Source organism: Odocoileus virginianus, chromosome 9 (assembly GCF_023699985.2).
Source record: "Odocoileus virginianus isolate 20LAN1187 ecotype Illinois chromosome 9, Ovbor_1.2, whole genome shotgun sequence".
In the NCBI taxonomy this organism is placed as follows: domain Eukaryota; kingdom Metazoa; phylum Chordata; class Mammalia; order Artiodactyla; family Cervidae; genus Odocoileus; species Odocoileus virginianus.
Window position 1 is genome coordinate 319,007 of NC_069682.1, and position 21,115 is coordinate 340,121.

Sequence of the window (21,115 nt, forward strand, 5' to 3'; positions counted from 1 at the left end):
TTGGACAATCCAGTAGGTTCCCTTGCTTTTTAACCTGCCACCTATCAATCTGACCTCTTTCTATGGTCTCTTCCTGACCTCTGGTTTCAAATCCTAACCCCCAACACCCCAGCCCCCCCCACCCCCGCTGGAAACTTTTGAAGTTTGGAGCCAAAAGAATGCTACTGCTTTTGATATCTAGGAGAATGGATACTGGATAGGCAACCAGACTCTCTCTAACAGAGACTCCATGAGGAGCATCTTACCCCACTGCTTTTGTATGTTTTACATAATTGATTGATTGATTATAATGGAGAAGGTTGCTCTTAGACCCCTAAGTTGGAGCAACCATAGTGAAATGAAAGAATGCCAGAAAAGAGAAGTGCAGATGGGAACCAAAGTTATGTTCTTGTTTGTTAAAAGACTGCGAAAATACAAAAAGATGGTTATCCATATTTTATGTATGTCAGTGTACCAGTAAATGGTGATTGAAATCTTTCCATAAGAAGAAGAGGCTCAAAATTAGAGAATTTAACTTGAGTTTAATTAGGTGAAGACTTATTATCTGAAACTAGTCAGTAGGCCAAAATATTTTTTTTAATGTGAATTCATTCATTCATATATTAAAAAACTCAAAAGTAACAAATTTCCTTTAAATTCTGGTGAGATATCCCTAGGGACCTAAAGATTGGTGGTTATGTTGATATTTGAAGTAAGAGAGGATTGGGGGGTTCTGACATTACTTTATAGAACAGAGAAGATAAAATGATTCGTGAAGATTATATCTTGACCTGGCTGTCTCACCACTCTACTGGGGGCTCTGGAGATGGCAAGAGAGAAGCAGGTGAGGTGCAGTGCTCCTTCTTTGATGCTTCCTGACCTGAGGCATTGCTTCCGTGGGCCATGTACCCTAACACCTGCATCTTCTGTGAAATTGAATTCTTAGACTGTCTCTCTTTAGACATTTTTGGATCTGTGCTTCTAATTTTTTTCCCCCAAAATGCTGTTTAAGATGATCAGACAGATTTCAGTGAAAGCTTTTACTTTAAATGAAGGATAAAATAGAGTGTAAATGAGTATCAGGTCATTTTTCTTGTTTTTCAAGAAGGAAAAAAAAGTCTACCATTTTTGTAACATAACTAAAGCAATCTGAAAGCTTTTTTTCTTCTGTGTGATAGAATTTAGACAAAATGCATTGTGCTGTTAAGAAAGGGTTCAAGCGAGAGCCCCAGGGGAAGGAGAAGCACAGCTTTTCTCCAGGCACTGGTGATAATTTTAAGTTGTCTTTTTTTTTGAGTCCTTGCCCCCTCTTAGGGTTTTACTCGATAATAGAACTCACTGAGTCAGAGCTTGGCAATTTCATGACAATGCTGATTCTTACTTACCATCTAAGATGTACAAATTTCATCTCATATTGATGTGAAATTTAATAATGGTAATACTGATGGAATGACATTTACTTCTTTTTTTTTTTTTGGTTTTCTTTTTTTTTTTCCATTTATTTTTATTAGTTGGAGGCTAATTACTTTACATCATTGCAGTGGTTTTTGTCATACATTGAAATGAATTAGCCGTGGATTTACATGTATTCCCCATCCCGGTCCCCCCTCCCACCTCCCTCTCCACCCGATCCCTCTGGGTCTTCCCAGTGCACCAGGCCCTACTTCTTCGCTTGAGCACTCTAAAAGTTTAGCTCTTGTTTACAGAATTGCACTGTGCAAGTGGCCGCGTGGCCTTCGTCCTGCGGTCCTGCAGGGACCCAGGCCGACTGTTTCTTCAACATATGGGCCTCAAGGTCACTGTGAGGGTCGTCTTCATTCCAGACAGTCAGGCCAGGGAAGGGTGCGGAGCAGCACAGGTGGAAGGCTCTATGTGCCAAAGACCATTTAATGTAACCTGGATTATGAGAAAGCTGGTTCTGGCCACTTTTCCCTCCATATCTCTGAATTATTTCCAAAAAGATAGAGGAATCTAATGCAGAACTGACTCATTGGAAAAGACTTTGATGCTGGGAAAGATTGAAGGCAGGAGGAGAAGGAGACGACAGAGGATGAAATGGTTGGATGGCATCACCGACTCGATGGACATGACTTTGAGCAAGCTCTGGGAGCTGGTGATGGACAGGGAAGCCTGGCAAGCTGCAGTCCATGGGGTCTCAAAGAGTCAGACATGACTTAGCAACTGAACTGAACTGAGAGGAATCCTGATTTGGATGCAATTAGAACTCATTTATTGGTAATGGAAAAGAATTTTTGAATTCTAGAAGGTTAGAGATGAAAATGGATGTGATTAAAGTTTACAGAATCAGTTCAGGGAGAAAGAATTTGACTAAATCACAGACCACAGAATTAGGATGCTGTGTTTGAATAATGCTCATAAAAAGTTATTCTAGGGCACATAAAGGCAATATAGCACAATTTTAGAATAATTATAAATGCATTAAATATTATTGATTAGCACTGTGTGACAGAGACTAGCATACATGATTTCATTTGATACTCACAATAACTCTTCAAGGTAGCATAGTGTGGTATTTAAATGTGTCTCCTCCAGGGCCAAGTCACCTGGGATTTATTTTTGGTTCTTCCACTCACTAGCTGCAAAAATCTTGTACATGTATTTAACCCTTCTCTGACTCAATTTTCTCTACTATAAAATGGAGATGATAATGATAACCCGGTTCCTGGGGTTAATGTGAAGATTAATGCATTAAAACTGTAAAACTTTAGAAGAGTTCCTGGCACATAGTAGGCTTTCATCACCATTATTAATTACTATTAATAGTAAGGCTTCTGTATTTCAGAAGGCGGAAGATACTTTCCCATTGTCACACAGCTAGTCATTGGTAGAGCTGGCTCTTAGAAAGTATGTCTGTTCAAATCAAAACACCCTTCCTTCCCACAGAGGCATGCCTTGAGTTAGTGATGAACTGCTGAGAGACTGGGCTACACACTAGTTTTCTAGACGAATTGGGATGATTTACATTACATAGCAGTTTAATAGGGGAAAACTACTCAGATCTGAGTTGTTAGTTCTAGAGGTGCCTAGCACGGCGGTTAAGAGTTAAGTTCTCAAGTGAGATATCATAGGTCTCAAACCTGATTCCAAGTTGGGTAACCTTAAGCAGGTCAGTTCACTTCAAGTCTCAATTTTATAACAATAAAATTGTCCCAGGCTTAAGCAATAAAAACCCTTATTGCCTCATTTATCAGGAATTCTAGAGATGTTGAAAGGGTTAACAGTCTCATGAAGGACTGATCAGGCTGTTTGCCTGTTTCTAGTTGGCTGTCCTCTTTACAGGGTGATGGAGACAGAGTCAGGGAGAGGAACACATTCTATCTCTCTTAATCCACTGGGCATACCAGGGTCTCCTAATGCCCTTCTAAAGCAATCATAGAGAAGGAGAAATGTGATTCTGTAACTGGTTTAGACCAACAGACCTTCAGAGTTCATTTCCGGGGAAGAGAAGGAGCCCCCTCCCCTGAACACGTTGCTACCTGACCAAATCACGACTTGCTTACCACGGGAAAGAGGGTGGGAGGCTGCTGTTTCACAACGAGTGTTACGCTGTTGAGCATCTGGGAAGTGCTTAGCCCAGCACCCTCGCATATGGAGAATGCTCAATAATGGTTAGCTTTGCCAACTCCCCAAGGCGAACATTCCCGAGGGCAATTCTGTGCTCTCACATAAAACAGACCTTTCTCTTGTTTTAAAAACAGAACAGAGCACTGAACTTGATGGATCACAGGCCTGGCTCACACAGTTTTGGATGTTCTTGCCGAACCTTTTGCATGGCAAAAATCCCCACCTTTAGAACTACTTCTGTCTTGTATCTTGACCAGAGGAGTGGAAAATGCGGGAGTCAAAACAAGTTGCCTCAAGCCTCATCTTGCATGTTGAAGAAGATTATCCCACAGCTCTCCTGGATCAAACTACATCCTTCTGCTGGCAGAAGCTCCCACAGTCCATGTCTGTCTTGAAACCAAACACAGTTCAGAATTCTACAGCTTTACTCTCCTTACATTCACAGCAACAAATGATAGTTGGGAAAGATCAGGAATACGAGCTGAATGACTCAACCAGCTACCTCCACAGTAATGGTGCACAGCAAGTGACCCCCTAGTCCCTGGCCAGCTCGGCAGACTCAACAGTGAGCACATGCTGTCATGCTCACAAGTCTGCAGCGGCTGGGTTCTGGCAGACCTAAGACGAGTTCTGCTGGATTGGCCTCCAGGCTGTAGGCCGGGCCTACACCTGCCCCATATGGCTCCTTGAGACACATCTATCTCATGGCAATAATCAGAAACCCAAGAGGACAAGTACACTTCAGCCCATCCTCACGAGGATATTTCAAAACTTTTCTTAGGTCATGTCTTCTAACATCTCATTGGCTGATATCAGTGGCGTGAAAACACAGGTCACCATAAGGTCACATGACAAAATGTGTGGATATAGAGAGGGACACGGAACACAGAGAAATGATGTAATCAGCCACCACGAAGAGGCTGAGTCTATCTTCTCACTTAGCCTAGAGTCTATTTCTAATCCTCCAAACTCCTCTCCTAGAGGGCCTATTTCTGATCTGTCTTACCTTCCTGTGTCACTCTGGTGTAAAGCCTAATAGATCACTAATCTTTTCAGTAGATAACTGAGAGATTGTGGGAGTCAGTGGAGGAATAACACACAGAAAAGAGAGAACAAGCCTGGTAGGACGAGTTATAAGTACAACTGAGAAGGGCAGGAATGCTGCGAGTGGAGTTGTGTTGCTGTTTTCTAGAGCAGAGAGGAGCAATGTGAGAATCTGATGGGGTTTTTCTGCAGATAGCAAGCCAAGGCCGCTGATAGAGGGTCTTTGGACAGTGCATTCAGCTTTCAGTTTAGGGACACATGATCAAAATGAAACAAGGCAGACTTGCTACATTCTTTGTAGCAAGTGGCTTCCACAGATCAGCCAAAACCCCCAAAAGAAGAGCAGCAGTCAGGACGCTCCTTCACCAGGTTATCCTTGGTGATTATCAGAGCATCTAGCATACAGCTGCTAATCAATACATAGTTTTTGAATGCATTGATATATTTAATAGCAAATTTCCCCATCATATTTTGGGTAATATTTTGACTGAGTTTGTAAATACCGGGCCTTGGAAGCCTCAGGGGCAGAGGAAGAAAGAATAAACACTTAAGAGAAAAGACTGTTTCTGTCCTTCTTTGTTCATATTCTGTTTCTTGTTTTTTAAAATTATCTTTATTGAGATAAAACTTACTTACAATAAAAAGTACTCATTTTAGGTGTACAGTTCTACAATTCTGTTTTGTGTACACACATGACATGGAACATTTCCATCACTCTCACAAGCCCCCTGGTTTCCCTTCCCTGTCAATCTCTGCCCACTCCTGGCTACAGGCAGCCTCTCTGTGTCAATACAGAGAGAGTACCTGTTTTGGAATCCGTCAAATAGAACTGTACTGTATGTAGACTATTGTGCCCAGCTTCTCTCACTAGGCTTAGAGTCGGTGTGATTTGTCTGTGTGGTTGTATGCCCATTCCTTTTTTTTTTAGTTACTGAATATTATTCCATAGTTGGACATACCACATTTTGTTTATCCATTTACTTGTTGACTGACATTTGTGATTTCCAGTTCTAGGGTATGATGAAGAAAGCTAGCTATGAGCATTACTGAACAAGTCTGTGTGAAGATAGATTTTCATTTATCATGGGCAAATGCCTAGAAGTGGAACTTCTGGGTTTTGTGATAAGTAAATGTTTAACTTCATAAGAATTGTTTTTCCAAGTGGATTTATCATTTTATATTCTCTGCAGCAGTGGATGAAATCTCCAGTTGCTCCTTACCGTCTCAACCATTGGCATTACATGTCTTCTAAATTTGATCTGTTCTGAAGGGGGTATCTCTTTTTTTGTTTTAAAAGAAATAAGCAATGTTTGTTAAATGAGTGCAAAAGGCATCTTTACCCCTGTGTTCCTAAATGAGCAAGTTTCTAACTGTAAAACACTCCTCTTTCCTCCGCTGTCTCTCTCTCTCTCTCTCTCACACACACACACCCCCCCACACACACTCACTCGGGGGCCTTCTGTCATCCAGGGACATAAAAGCACTGTTTCTCTTAGAAGGGGCTTGCTTTCTCAGAAGCACAACACCGGATGCCGGGGCTTGAAGACTAGGGCGCTGCAAACTCGCAGGCGCAGCGAGCTTTCCCCAAAGAGCTCTCACTCCAAGCCTCTCAACTGCTCCCTTCTTTACTAATAAATAATAATTGTCTTTTCAAACAGCTGGTGTGTGGCCAGCGCTGGAGAGCTCCAGCTCAAGAGGAACGCTGTGGGTTGTCTCTCCGCTCTCTCCCCACGGTTCTATTTTCCACCCCGTTTGGACCCAGAGACACCCCGGCCTCTGGCGCCCGCTCCTCAGCCAGCCCCCGGGAACCCGGGCCCCCTGACCTCCGGCAGCGCGGGCACCGCGCCACCGGCACCGGGCATGCTCAGAGGGCGGCGGCGCAGGCGTCGGCTGCAGTGGGGCCCGGGCGCCGGGAGGTGCCGCTGCGTCCCCGCTTCCCGACGCCTGACCCAGCGCGCAAAGTTGGGCTGGAAGCCGCCGGGGGAAGGAGGGACGGAGCGAGCGCGGCGGCGGGGAAGGGGGGCGGGAGGCGGCAGGGGAAGGAGCCGGGCGGGGGGGCGCCGGGCGTGTGTCACTCGCGCGCTCCCTCCGAGTCTGCAGGATGTGCTGAGCGCGGCGTCGGGAGCGGCGGGGGCCCAGGAGCCGTACCCGGTGGCGGCTGGCAGCCCGGGCTACCGCTCGGCGGCTCTCCGCCCTCCGAGGCTCCACATCCCACGTCCCGCCCGGGCATGGCCGGGCGCCTCGCCCCCGCGCTCCCGGGCTGCTGAGTCTCGCGGGAGGCGGTGCGGAGGCCGGGAGGCCGGGGAAACCGGCGCGGAGCGGAGGCGAGCGCCCCCGGAGCCGGGCAGGAGCCTGCGCCCCGCGCCCCGTCCCTGCCGCGCGCGCCCGGGTCGCCCGGAGCCCCGATGAGCCCTGATGGCCGGGGCTCAGCCTGGAGTGCACGCGCTGCAACTCAAGCCCGTGTGCGTGTCCGACAGCCTCAAGAAGGGCATCAAATTCGTCAAGTGGGAGGATGTAAGTGGGGGCGGCCGGCGGGGGCGCGGGCGGCGGGCGGCTCGCGGGGGCGGGGCGGGGGCGAGTTACGCAACGGGCGCCCTGGCGGGCGCGGGGCCTTGGGGCGCGCGACGGCGGCGCTGGGCACCCGCTCCTGGGCCCTCGGGTCGGCAGTGGGCGTCCGGGCTGGGTCTGACCAGCACCCCCTGAGGGTTTGGGATCTTGGGGCCAGTGGAGCAGAAGCGCAGGAGGGGCCGGCGTTGCCGGGTGACGGGTCCTGAGAGTTTGCAAAGTGGGGAGGGTGAAGTTGGCACCCGCTGGAAATCGTTGGGATGTGGACAAGTAGCGCCCTTCTCCGCCGGCAGATGCACCCCCCCCCCCCCCCCCACAACAGGCACCTCCTTTGGCCCCTTTCAAGAAGGAGCTGCCCCGGAGTCTGAAGTGTTGAGTGGTTGCTCTTAGCGCTTTTCTGGGTGCCCACGCGGCAGAGGCAAGAGGACACGGCGGCCCAGCCGACAGGTGGCCGGTGATGCCAAACTTCAGCTCTGGTCTCCGCAGAGAAGGGCCCCGAGAAGGGCCGGGAGGACGCACCAGGAGGGTAGGGCACAGGGGTCACCGAGGGGTCAGCAGGGGCGCCGTGGGCCTGCAGGCTGGGAAGGAGAGTTTCTGAGAACTGAGCTGGCTGAGTCTTCGGTTCGAAATAGACGTAGAACACGAGACATTCCTTCGATTTACCTTCATCTTTGGCCAGGACGGGCAAAAGCCCAGCCCCGGATCTCCAGTGCCCCTGGACCCTGGGACTTAAAGTGAATTCTCCCTTTGCTTTCAAACATTTAAATTAATAATTCTGTTGTATACATGGGGATCTTCAGGTGGAGGACAATAAGTTGTGAATTTATATCTTGGGTGTCATTCAAAGTGTCAGTCCTTAGATCCTTGAGCCTCTGGATCTAAGGATAGAAGAAGAAGTGAAGTCGCTCAGTTGTGTCCGATTCTTTGTGACCCCGTGGAATGTGGCGTACAAGGCTCCTCTGTCCATGTAATTTTCCAGGCAAGAGTACTGGAGTGGGTTGCCATTTCCTTCTCCAGGGGATCTTCCCGACCGAGGGATCGAACCCAAGTCTCCCGCATTGCGGGCGGATGCTTTACCGTCTGAGTACCAGGGAATCCCAAGGATCTAAGGATAGTTAGGTCCAAATGAATAAGGCATCTCTTAAACAGGAGAAATTATAGGAGAATCTTTTCTTGTTGAAAAGATTTTCCACCTAGTAAATTATAGTCTGTTATTCTCCAGGGTATTTTTTTTTTTAATCTCCTTAAGACATTTTCCAGTGTCTGAAAACAATTTAAATATTCCAGGTAGCGAATCCAATTATTTAGCAGAGTGGGTCTGTGTCTCTATTTTATCCATTTGGAAGTGCCAATGGAACTTAGAGGCTGAGTCCACAGCTTTCCTGAAAGCTCATACCAATTATTAAATGCTGTAGGCATCCTTTTACTATGGACTTTACACCTTTCTCCTCTGTCCTAGTCTAATGACTGAATGTTTTGCGTAAATGAAGTATAGTAGAATCTAAACAATAAGTTCAGACACAGATGAAAGGCTTTATTTGTGTCAAGGAGAAACAAAGACAATGTAGTTCAACAACAAATAAAACAGTCTTGCCTTTCTTGAGATCCTTAGAGAGCTGATGTGATGATGGGTTTACTGAGAAAAAGAATGAAGAGTAGAAGGAAAAGAGAGAGAGACACTTTGCAGGATAAGGAAGGATATTCCAGTATAAGCTCTGGATTTATTCATAGCCATGATTTTAAATTGCTTTTGAAATAATGATCCAGAATGTCTTGTTTGGAAAAACATATGAGTGTCACTGGAACTGACAGTCTTCCCTAGAAACACATTTTGATACATCCAGGTAGATAAATTTTATTATGTACATTTATGTCACATATATTTCTTTCTTACCTACTAATGCCAGGCCCTGGACTGGAGCCTGGTGTGATTCCGAAAGCAGTAGCCCTTCTGCTGTTATAGACCGTATAGCCTAGGTGAAGGAGAAAAAATGTTTTCGAGAGGACCAGTGATGCAGAGAGTGAGGGATGCAGGCAGAGTGTTGGAGAGCCTGCTAGTTGAATGCCGCCTGCAGAAGCTGAGAAGGGCTCCCTCTGAGCATTGAACAGTGAGTTTCTGGGACAGCCCTGTAGGAGGAATGTGGGAACTGACGAGAGGGCCAGTGGAATCTCAGATTTTTCAAAAGAGAGAACCCAGGCTGCACCCAGGAGCCAAGTTATCTAGAATGCAATTCGAGTTCCTTGTTTGGTCTTCTTGGTCTCCATGGTGATCTGTGGAGTGAGAGAACCCAGACTTTCTGAGGATGGTTTTTTCCTTCCCTAGATGTCACCCTTTTCCTCTTCCCAGTTCATATTTGTTCTTCTGGGATCAAACCAGTTTTGATTATCTGGTTAATTATATTGCATACTCGTGAGACTGTGTGTTGAAGACGATGGAGAACTAGATTGTTCAGTCCATATGTACCTTCTGATTCTTTGACCAGTCAGCTGTGTGACTTTTGCTTAATCACTTAACCTCTCTGAATCTTTGCTGTGTCTTGCACAGACTGAGAGTGCTGCATATCTTGTCTGTTTCATATGAAAGCTGGCGGTAGCTGACAGTACACTTCTCACACTTGAGCACACTTAAGAAGCGTCTGAGTAGCTTTATAAGATTCAGACCACTGGGACCCACCCTCAATTTCTGATTCAGAAGGTCTGAAGTGAGTCTGGGAATCTGCATTTCTCATAGGATCTTGAGAATAGGATCATTTCTCACAGATCTTGAGATCTGGTGCTACTGGTTTGGGGAACCACACTTTGAAACCACTGAGATAAGATTTATGGGGGGAAAAAAAAACTTGGAAAGTATGGTAGAGAGCATAATCTTGTTGGCTTGCATATATTTCCACTGGTTTGTTGATTTCATTTTATCTCTGTGTTTGCATTTTGAGAATTCTTCCAACTGTTACCTTTCTGCCTACCTCGGAGGTAGAACAACCTCAGTAACATAATCATGGATAATCTTTTTAGATCTTTTGGGATATTTTTGGAAAGGTTTCTGATGCCCAGGCTGACTTAACTCACATTCGTGCATTTCTTTTGAATTTCTTATAGTCAATGAAACATGTTCAGCATTTTCATCTGCTTCTAGTGGGAGTGTTAGAAAAGGAGAGGAAGCAGAGAAGTGTTTTGAGAGGCTGTCTAGTCTGACTTCCTGCCTTTGAGCAGTGGAGGCTGCTGTGTTTTTCCTTTTGGCTCTGTCTTTGGGAAATACCTGCTGCCCCCTTGCCCCAAGGGTGTGCCCCATCTGCTAATGAGGAAAAGTAAATGCTGGAAATAATTTAAAATACCTCAAACATCTGACCTCACTTAAAAATTGTAAACCCTCTTCTCTGGTCTTTAAGAGTAAGGATGGGCAACTCAGAACAGATTTTCAATAACCCATTAGAAAGTTTAATGGTACATTTGAAAATGATACATTTGGGGCTCTTTAGAATTGTGAAGAGATTCCCTCTTGTTCCTTGAGTGGCTAAAGCACCACAGTCACCAGTCCTCCTGTCCTGACTCCCATATAGAACAGAAGATGTCACCCAGAGGGTGCAGTGCCATGCATAGTCTGTTGGCTACCTACCAATGTCATGGTGAGGCTGTGGACACTCTAAGAGTGGTAGTCAAAAGCTTTGACACTGGCATTAACCAATCACAGCAGACAGAAAGTAGGGGTGGAGCTGGAGCAGGGTCCTGGAGATATCCTCTTCCATCAGGGCCAGGTATTAACCTTTCTTTTGCCCAATCATGGGAAGGCCTGGGGGTCCCTGGTGTCTCCAGGGACAGATGGAAATATTTCCATTTTTGAACAACTGTTCTTGTTCAGTCTTTAAGTTGTGTCTGACTCTTTGCGACCACATGGACTGCAGCACGCCAGGCTTCCCTGTCCATCATCAACTCCTAGAGCTTGCTCAAACTCATGTCCATTGAGTCGGTGATGCCATCCAACCATCTCATCCTCTGTCATCCCCTTTTCCTCCTGCCTTCAATCAGGGTCTTTTTTAATGAGTTGACTCTTCACATCAGGTGGCCAAACTATTGGAGCTTCAGCTTCAGCATCAATCCTTCCAATGAGTTGATTCAGTTCAGTTCAGTCGCTCAGTCGTGTCTGATTCTTTGTGACCCCATGGACTGCAGCACACCAGGCTTCCTTGTCCACCACCAACTCCCAGAGCTTACTCAAACTCATATCTGTTGAGTCGGTGATGCCATCCAACCATCTCATCCTCTGTTGTCCCCTTCTCCTCCTTCCTTCAGTCTTTCCCAGCATTAGGGTCTTTTCAAATGAGTCAGTTCTTTGCATCAGGTGGCCAAAGTATTAGAGTTTCAGCTTCAACATCAGTCCTTCCAATGAATTTTCAGGACTGATTTCCTTTAGGATGGACTGGTTTGATCTCCTTGATGTCCACGGGACTCTCAAGAATCTTCTCTAGCACCACAATTTGAAAGCATCAGTTCTTATAGTGCCCAGCTTTCTTTATGGTCCAACTCTCATATCCATACATGAATACTGGAAAAACCAGAGCTTTGAATATATGGACCTTTGTCAGCAAAGTAATGTCACTGTCTAGGTTTGTCATAACTTTTCTTCTAAGAGCGTCTTAATTTCATGGCTGCAGTCACCATCCACAGTAATTTTGGAGCCGAAGAAAATAAAGTCTTTCACTGTTTCTATTTTTTCCTTGTCTTTTTGCCATGAAATGGTGGGACCAGATGCCATGATCTTATTTTTTTTTAATGTTGAATTTTAGGCCACTCCCCTCTTTCACCTTCATCAAGAGGCTCTTCAGTGTCTCTTCACTTTCTGCCATTAGGGTGGTATCATCTGCATATATGAGGCTGTTGATTTTTCTCCTGGCAATCTTTATTCCAACTTGTGATTCATCCAGTCTGGCACTTCACACGATATACTCTGCAAATAAGGTGAATAAGCAGGGCGACAATATATGGTCTTGATGTACTCCTTTTGAACCTGTTTGTTGTTCCATGTACGGTTCTAACTGTTGCTTCTTGACCTGCATGCAGATTTCTCAGGAGGCAGGGAAGGTGATCTGGTATTCCCATCTCTTAAATAATTTTCCTCAGTTTTTTGTGATCTACACAGTCAAAGGCTTTAGCATAGTCAGTGAAGCAGAAGTAGATGTTTTTCCAGAATTCTCTTGCTTTTTCTATGATCCAGCGGATGTTGGGAATTTGATCTCTGGTTCTTCTGCCTTTTAAAAATCCAGCTTGTACATCTGGAACTTCTTGGCTTATATACTGTTGAAGCCTGACTTGAAGGATTTGAGCATTACTTTGCTAGCATGCGAAATGAGTGCAATTGTGCAGTAGTTTGAACATTCTTTGGTATTGTTCTTCTTTGGGATTGGAATGAAAACTGACCCATTCCAGTCCTGAGGCCACTGCTGAATTTTCCAAATTTGCTGGCATATTGACTGCAGCACTTTAACAGCATCATCTTTTAGGATTTTAAATAGCTCAGCTGAACAATGAATAATGGTGGATAGGTATATACAGTCTGAACATCCTTTCTGTCCAGAGCTTGGCCAGTCGATAAGGAACTAACCTCGGTGGCAACTTGTTCCGTCACGGCGTTGAAAGGATGTACCTTGCTTTCATTTTGCATTTGTATCTGATCAGACTCTGGTGGTAGGAGGTATGTGTATAGGACCGAGCATTTGGGAGAGGTCTGTGAGATATGAGTTACTTTCCCCATCACAGCTAGGGAGCTTGGGAGATCCTAAGCTTGAACCCTCTCATTTCTCCATGTTGGACAGGATGTGGAGGGAAAGACAAAGGTTTCCCAGCCCCGGATTTGCCCCAAACTCATCATTTTCAAGTGCACCATTGTGCTTTCTAATGGGTCATTGAAAATCTGTTTTCTAAGTTTGTCCATTCTTCCTCTTAAAGATCTGTGTCTTTGTTCCGCAAACTTTGGAGCATGGAGGGCTGCTCATTTGGTTGTTTCCTTTTCTCTACTCTCACCTTCAAAATTCAGAGCTCAGTTGTGGATAAATAGTTTAACGCATTGCAACCTCATTTTCCTCGTGTGTAATGTGAGGCTTGTAGTATCTCCGGCTGCACAGAGGAGCTGGTTCCATTCAAGAGCAAAGGCACATGCCCTGCTCTGTGTGGTGCCTGACACGCAACACTCAATCAAGTATGTTTTAATTTGTATTGGAATATATTTGCTTTACAATTTTGTGTTTTTTCTGCTGTACGGCAAAGTGAATCAACTTTATGTTTACATATGTTGTTGTTGTTGTTGTTCAGTCACCCAGTTGTGTCCAACTCTTTGCAACCCCATGGATTGCAACAGATCAGGCCTCCCTGTCCTTCACCATCTCCTGGAGTTTGCCCAAGTTCACGTTCATTGCATTGGTGACGCTGTCCAGCCATCTCGTCCTCTGAAACCCTCTTCCTCTGCCCTTGATCTTTCCCAGCATCAGGGGCTTTTCCAACGATTACCCCTCCTTTTTTGATTTCCTTCTCATTTAGGTCACCACAGAGCTTTGAGTACACTTCCCTGTGCTATATAGTAGGTTCTTAAACTATCTTTTTAAAGTGATGCGTACATACTAAGTCACTTCAGTTGTGTTCGACTTTGTGACCCTGTGGACTATAGCCCTCCAGGCTTCTCTGTCCATGGAATTCTCTAGGCAAGAATACTGGAATGGGTTGCCATGTCCTTCTTCAGGGATCTTCCCAACCCAGGGGTCAAACCCACATCTCTGGTGTCTGCTGCATTGGCAGGCAAGTTCTTTACCACTAGCGTCACCGGGGAAAAGTGATGGTCTCCCAATAATTAGAGGGCCATGAACTTCATCAAGGTGGTCAGTATGTGTTGGATGACAGTTTTATTCTCTAAATGGGAGGAGGTAGACCTTCCTTCCATTCCCTTTAATGTATATTTTGATTCTTATGCTTTAAAATTTGAAAAGAAAAAAAATCAATTTTTTACCCTTTTAAAAAATGTAAGTATTTCAGAGAAAATATATATAAAAATCAACTCTTTCTCTTTAAAGAAAATCAGTTTCCAAAGTGTTCTAAAGTTTTATTTCTACTTAAAAACCTTAATATGTACACCCCCCCACACCCACACACAGAATAAGTACACAAGTTTGATGCCCAGAAGGAGGAGTAATCTTATATTCGAAAGTCATAATTGCTAGACTGGGTATGTTGTTTGGGAAACAGGCTGAGAAACTGAAACAAGTAACTCCCTTTCCTCTACACCACTCTGCCCTCTGCACCAGAAAACCCACAGCTAAAACAGGTAATAATAATAATAAAAAGCCTTAGTAGTATATTGCGCTTTTCCCAACATCGTACACAAAAGCTCAGGTAGAACTTTCAGATTATATAGAATCTGCAGTTTGCAGTTTCCAAAGTGGGGACAAGATAACACTGACGATATTCATGAGGAAGGAGAGGGGAAGGTTTCTGAGGTGGGCAGTCAGCACCATTCACTGTGAGCAGAACACTGGAGTGGACAGCCTTTCCCTTCTCCAGGGGATCTTCCCAACCCAGGGGTCGAGTCCAGGTCTCCCACATTGTGGGCAGATCCTTTACCAGCTGAACCACAAGGGAAGCCCTCTAAACTGTCACCTAAATATGCCCAGACACATCCACTTTTCATTTCCAAAGAGCTTTTGTGAATTTCTCATTGACAGTGATTACTGCAGCCTTAAGTGTAAGAATATCACTTTTTCAAAGTGAGCCAATAAACCTAGTTTAAGCTATTGATCAGAGTGTAACATTCATGAAGTAAAACTTGCAAATCTTGTGTCCAGCTGGATCAGTTTTCGCCAAATGAATGGTGTGATCAGCACCAGATCGAGATAAACTGCTTTGCCAGCCCTCTCCTATACCCGCTCTTCTGACTTATAGATCTATGGGTTGGTGTTGCCTCTCTTTGATCTAAGAAAGCTATTTTCTTTTTATTTTCAATGAAAACAAAAACCTAAAGCACTTTTATTACTGCTTTAGGACCTTCTTCAGCAATAACAAAAATGACTTATCCTGGGTTTAGATGGACCTTGATTAAGTCTTTATCTGTCCTAAAGTCTGGGAAATGAAGCAGGTAAATGCCCCCAAGGAGAAAACAGTTAAACAAAACTCTGGTAATTGAGCAAGGAAATATAATGCCTACAGGCTTTTATTGGCATAGCAAAGCAGAGTAGTAGAGTGCTGTTTCTGGAATGTGTTTTTCTCTAGTAGTTTTTCTCTCTTATCTTCCCTGACCCAATATTCCCATCTGTGGTACATTAGGATAATTTACTGTGGCTATTGGCATATCTCCAATCCTTCCTGAGAAAGTTTTATCCTATCAGTAAATATCTTCAAATGATGTTTACCTGCAATGACTGTTTAAATGGGCCAGGAACCTTTTGCTTTTTTTATATCAAGCTTTGTTATCTATGGTTACCTGTTTCTTATCAGGATCACTTTCATGTTATCATGAACAAGGAGTGCCGGTAGAAAATGGAATGGGATTGATTGTGAATTGTTAACTAACACTCTGTGTCTCCACCTAAATGACAAATCTTTTGTAACTGAAGACCTTAGTTTTCCTGTTACTGGAGCTAATAAAAGGTCTATTCAGCCTTTCTGGATCCTATCATAAATTCCATCTGCTCAGAGAGATTTCATAGTGCTCCCCTTTCCCCATCTATTCCTTATCAGACCCCACAATCAGAGGCAGTGCCCTTATATTGCACTAAGGAAAGGATCTAGGACATGTTTCTGAGATTTACACGAGACCCTAAGGATGCCATCAATTTCTGTAATTTAAAAAAAAAAGTAAATGAAATAGAATATAAAGAAAGCTAGACTCTTGGAGAATTCTTCAGGTTCCCCTCTGACCACTTTGTGCTCTGAGATTTGATTTTATTATTTTCTTCACATGTTATTTTCAATTTGGGGAAATTTTTATTTTAGTTTTGTTCTGAAAAATGCTTAGGTATATGCTGAAATATAATGGATGTTGGCTAAATCTATATGTATTTATCAAGAAACAAAATTATTATCAATGAGAAACATTATTATATAAAATTTTGAAAAATTTAGTGTTAAAGGGCAATTAAAAGCGTCCTACATATGGTTTTCATCTCAAGGACTCTTTTTTTTCTTCTTCTTCTTAATTCCAAATGTGTGTGTGTGAAGTCACTTTAGTCGTGTCTGACTCTTTGCGATCCTATGGACTGTAGCTTGGCAGGCTCCTCTGTCCATGGGATTCTCCAGACAAGAATACTGGAGTGGATTGCCATTTCCTCCTCCAAGGGATCTTCCTGATGGGGATTGAACCTGTGTTTCTTATGTCTCCTGCATTAGCAGGCACGTTCTTTACCACTATCACCACCTGGGAAGCCCAATTCCAAGTATGCTTTTATTTGTTTACTGTTATTTTTAAATTGGAATATAAGTGCTTTACAACGTTGTGTTTTTGCTGTATAATGATGTGAATCAGATACACATATGTCCCCTCCCTCTTGAGCAAGAACTTTTTTAGTTCATAATATTTGCTCATTTTTTTTTTTCTTCACAGCGAAGTTTTATAAACAAGTTCAGGGAGAACAAATTAGTTATCAAAGCACTTTTACCTAAACTAGTCATGGTGGCTATTAATATATAACATTGATAGATAGATTAAGAAAATCTATTTTCAGCAAAAAATCTTTTTTGCTGTTAAAAATCAATTTTTCTTTGAAACTTGTTTATAAAATAGGTAAAGGACAGTTAATTTGATTCATTTTGTAGAAGAGGCCAAATAAGCTGAAAAAGAAAGACCCCAGAGCAAGTCAGCAAGTGGTCCAGTAGGTTAAAAAATTATGATGACCAGGATTCTTTGTCAGGTGTGCCGTTTGGTTGAATGTCACTTAGCATCCATCCCCTCATCCTCTTTGTGGGGCTTTTTATAATACAGAGTCTGGGAATCTAAAGCCATATCTACTAGACTTCCTGGAAGCATCTACTATTCTGGCTGTAAATTTAGCCCCACTGGTATGAGAGGCGCTTATATGGGATGTGGAAGGCTGGTCTGTGAAGGAGGCCCCTTCTCTGCCGTCTTTGAGTTGTTTCTGCAGGCATGTGGGTGGTTGCAGGAAGAAGTGCTGTCTTCTGGAGTCCTTCCCCTGCGTGTGATTGGAGGAAGGTGGTGGCCATCGTGGTTGCTCCCTGTTCCCGGATTACTCTTCCTTTGCCTTCAGATAAGCTGCTGTGTGTGTGACTTCAGGAGTTTCGTCTTGATTTCTCACCTTTCTGAATGGAGTGGAGGCAGCAGTTCCACTCCAGCGTCAGTGTATCACATTCTGGGGTCATTCACAGAGGCCCAACCTGAAGCCTACTTCTCCAGGTCCTTTTAATGATGCCATCAAGTGCCTGTGATTAAACTCCTTTGTGTACAAAGCTTCCAGAGAGGTTTCTGTTTCCTTCATTAATACCTGCCCAACATGACCTTTTACAGTTCTAGGATTCTAGGACTTTTAAGTGCTGACAGAAGCAGAAGATATTAAGAAGAGGTGGCAAGAATACACAGAAGAACTGTACAAAAAAGATCTTCACAACCCAGATAATCACAGTGGTGTGATCACTGACCTAGAGCCAGACATCCTGGAATGTGAAGTCAAGTGGGCCTTAGGAAGCATCACTATGAACAAAGCTAGTGGAGGTGATGGAATTCCAGTTGAGCTATTTCAAGTCCTGAAAGATGATGCTGTGAAAGTGCTGCACTCAATATGGCAGCAAATTTGGAAAACTCAGCAGTGGCCACAGGACTGGAAAAGGTCCGTTTTCATTCCAGTCCCTAAGAAAGGCAATGCCAAAGAATGCTCAAACTACCGCACAATTGCACTCATCTCACACGCTAGTAAAGTAATGCTCAAAATTCTCCAAGCCAGGCTTCAGCAATATATGAACCGAGAACTTCCAGATGTTCAAGCTGGTTTTAGAAAAGGCTGAGGAACCAGAGATCAAATTGCCAATATCCGCTGGATCATCAAAAAAGCAAGAGAGTTCCAGAAAAACATCTATTTCTGCTTTATTGACTACGCAAAAGCCTTTGACTGTGTGGATCACAATAAACTGTGGAAAATTCTGAAAAGATGGGAATCCCAGACCACCTGACCTGCCTCTTGAGAAACCTGTATGCAGGTCAGGAAGCAACAGTTAGAACTGGACATGGAACAACAGACTGGTTCCAAATAGGAGAAGGAGTACATCAAGGCTGTATATTCTTACCCTGCTTATTTAACTTACATGCAGAGTAATCATGAGAAACGCTGGGCTGGAAGAAGCACAAGCTGGATTCAAGATTGCCTGGAGAAACATCAATAACCTCAGAAATGCAGATGATACCACCCTTATGGCAGAAAGTGAAGAGGAACTAAAAAGCCTCTTGATGAAAGTGAAAGAGGAGAGTGAAAAAGTTGGCTTAAAGCTTAACATTCAGAAAAGTAAGATCGTGGCATCTGGTCCCATCACTTCATGGGAAATAGATGGGGAGACAGTGGAAACAGTGTCAGACTTTATTTTTGGGGGCTCCAAAATCACTGTGGATGGTGACTGCAGCCATGAAATTAAAAGATGCTTACTCCTTGGAAGGAAAGTTATGACCAACATAGATAGCATACTAAAAAGCAGAGACATTGCTTTGCAAACAAAGGTCTGTCTGGTCAAGGCTATGGTTTTTCCAGTGGTCATGTATGGATGTGAGAGTTGGACTGTGAAGAAATCTGAGGGTCGAAGATTTGATGCTTTTGAACTGTGGTGTTGGAGAAGACTCTTGAGAGTCCCTTGGACTTCTAGGAGATCCAACTAATCCATCCTAAAGGAGATCAGTCCTGGGTGTTCATTGGAGGGACTGATGCTGAAGCTGAAACTCCAGTACTTTGGCCACCTCATGGGAAGAGTTGACTCATTAGAAAAGACCCTGATGCTGCGAGGGATTGGGGCAGGAGGAGAAGGGGGTGACAGAGGATGAGATGGCTGGATGGCATCACCGACTTGATGGGCATGAGTTTGAGTAAACTCCGGGAGTTGGTGATGGACAGGGAGGCCTGGCATGCTGCTATTCATGGGGTCGCAAAGAGTTGGACATGACTGAGCGACTGAACTGAACTGAACTGATGCAATAACCATCCACACAGCCTATGTAATTTTCTCCTTGAATATTACATGTGAGCATAATGAGTTTTGCTAGAATACTGCCTCTTGGGTTCAGTGTTGAGAGTGAGTCCTAATAACAGGCCCTGGTATTTATAAACCAAGGAAATGGCAACCCACTCCAGTATTCTTGCCTGGAGAATCCCATGGACAGAGGAGTCTGGTAGGCTACAGTCCATGGGGTCACAAAGGGCCGGACACGACTTCACTTTCACTTTCATCATTTATTTATGCATGCTAAGTCGTCTCAGTCGTGTCCGACTCTTTGTGACCCCATGGACTGTAGCCTGCCAGGCTCCTCTGTCCTTGGGATTCCCGAGGCAAGAATACTGGAGCGGGCAGCCATTTCTTTCTCCAGGGGATCTTCCTGGCCCAGGGTTTGAACCCACATTTCTTATGTCACCTGTGTTGGTGGTGGATTCTTTACTATTGAGCCATTGGGAAGGCCATGATTTATTTATAGTCACGCCCATTCAGTCAAGACCACCTGGAGTGGTAGGGAAAGATCAGGTGTTACTATTCTCATTTTGCATCGATGTCAGCTGGGGCTAGTGGGTGGTGAGTTGCTCAAGTTGCCCACAACTAGTTAGAGTCAAAGTCAGGTCTTTAGGTTAAATTCTGGGCCTCTTCCAGTCTCTGGAGAAGGAAATGACAACCCACTCTGGTATTCTAAACTGGAAAATCCCATGGACAGATGAGTATGGCTGGCTTACAGTACATGGGAAGAGTCAGACACGACTCCGTGACTTCACTTTCTACTCTACTGTGGCAAACAGGTTCCAAACAGGAACCTTTGGGTAACAAAAGGCTTTTAATAGAATTTGAATGAATATAAGTTGAAAGTGCTTCACTGACTTTTCCAAAGAGTCCCCCTGATTTTAGGATTCATCTCAGCCTCATTTGTGAGTGTCATCCCTCTTTGCTAGTGTCTTCATAAACAGCTGCAATATTTTTATGATGTATGTACAAAGTCCATTTTTGTTATACAACATAGGACTTGGAAATGTAGGAAAACTTCATTGATGCTTGAGGCACAAAGACAGTCTAGTCTTCAAATGTACTACATTAGTTAGTCATTATAAAACATGCTTATGGAAATATATTTAAGAATGGTATTTAAAGCAAAGGTCATTTTTTCATTACCTAATAAGTGACACTTTTGTATCTAACAAGACTCGTTACATGTGCTTTTCCATCTTTTTCTCTTCCGAACATACTTGCAAATGTTGTCTCTTGTTGGATTCTCTTAAGACTGATCCCACGGCTTCCTATAAGAAATTTTTGACCTTGGAAGATGGAAGATAAGATGGGCATGAGGGAAGTGTAGAAGTTGCCCCTTGACCCCAGGCAAGAGGCAGAATGACTAGGAATTCAAGGTGGTGTCAATTGAGAGGTCAGATATAAGCCAGGACAGGAAGCTGCCTCCAGGGAGGTGGTGATACCTTAAGTGGACCAGGGCTTCTGTGTTATTCATCTTCTTTCCCTGGGACAAAGAAGAGGCTTGGCACTGACCTGGTGCTCAGGGGATGTTTGTAGAATACAGGAATCATCTAGTGTGTGTCTCCCTCACAGTGGGTTCATGGGAAGGGAGGCAGGCAGTCTTAGGGAGACTTAGAGGGCAGTCATGCTCCCAAGACCCCTTCATGCCATGTTGCATGTGGTGCTGGGTCCATCCTTCCATTCCCTCTGAAATCTCCTGGAGACCTAGGTACTCTGTGGCCTTCTTAACTTTGGTTTCTCCATGTGAGTT

General features: G+C 44.2%; 1 protein-coding gene across 2 annotated transcripts in view; it reads left to right on the forward strand.

The window, feature by feature from the left end:
• The first annotated feature begins 6,638 nt into the window (after positions 1 to 6,638).
• Positions 6,639 to 21,115, forward strand: part of PLCB1 (phospholipase C beta 1) — an 824,470-nt gene continuing 809,993 nt past the window's right edge. For both annotated transcript variants that reach the window (XM_070471868.1, XM_070471869.1), the window contains exon 1: positions 6,639 to 7,122. In XM_070471868.1, coding sequence (XP_070327969.1) covers positions 7,024 to 7,122 — 99 coding nt within the window. In that variant the 5' untranslated portion in view covers positions 6,639 to 7,023. The remainder of the gene's footprint in view (positions 7,123 to 21,115) is intronic.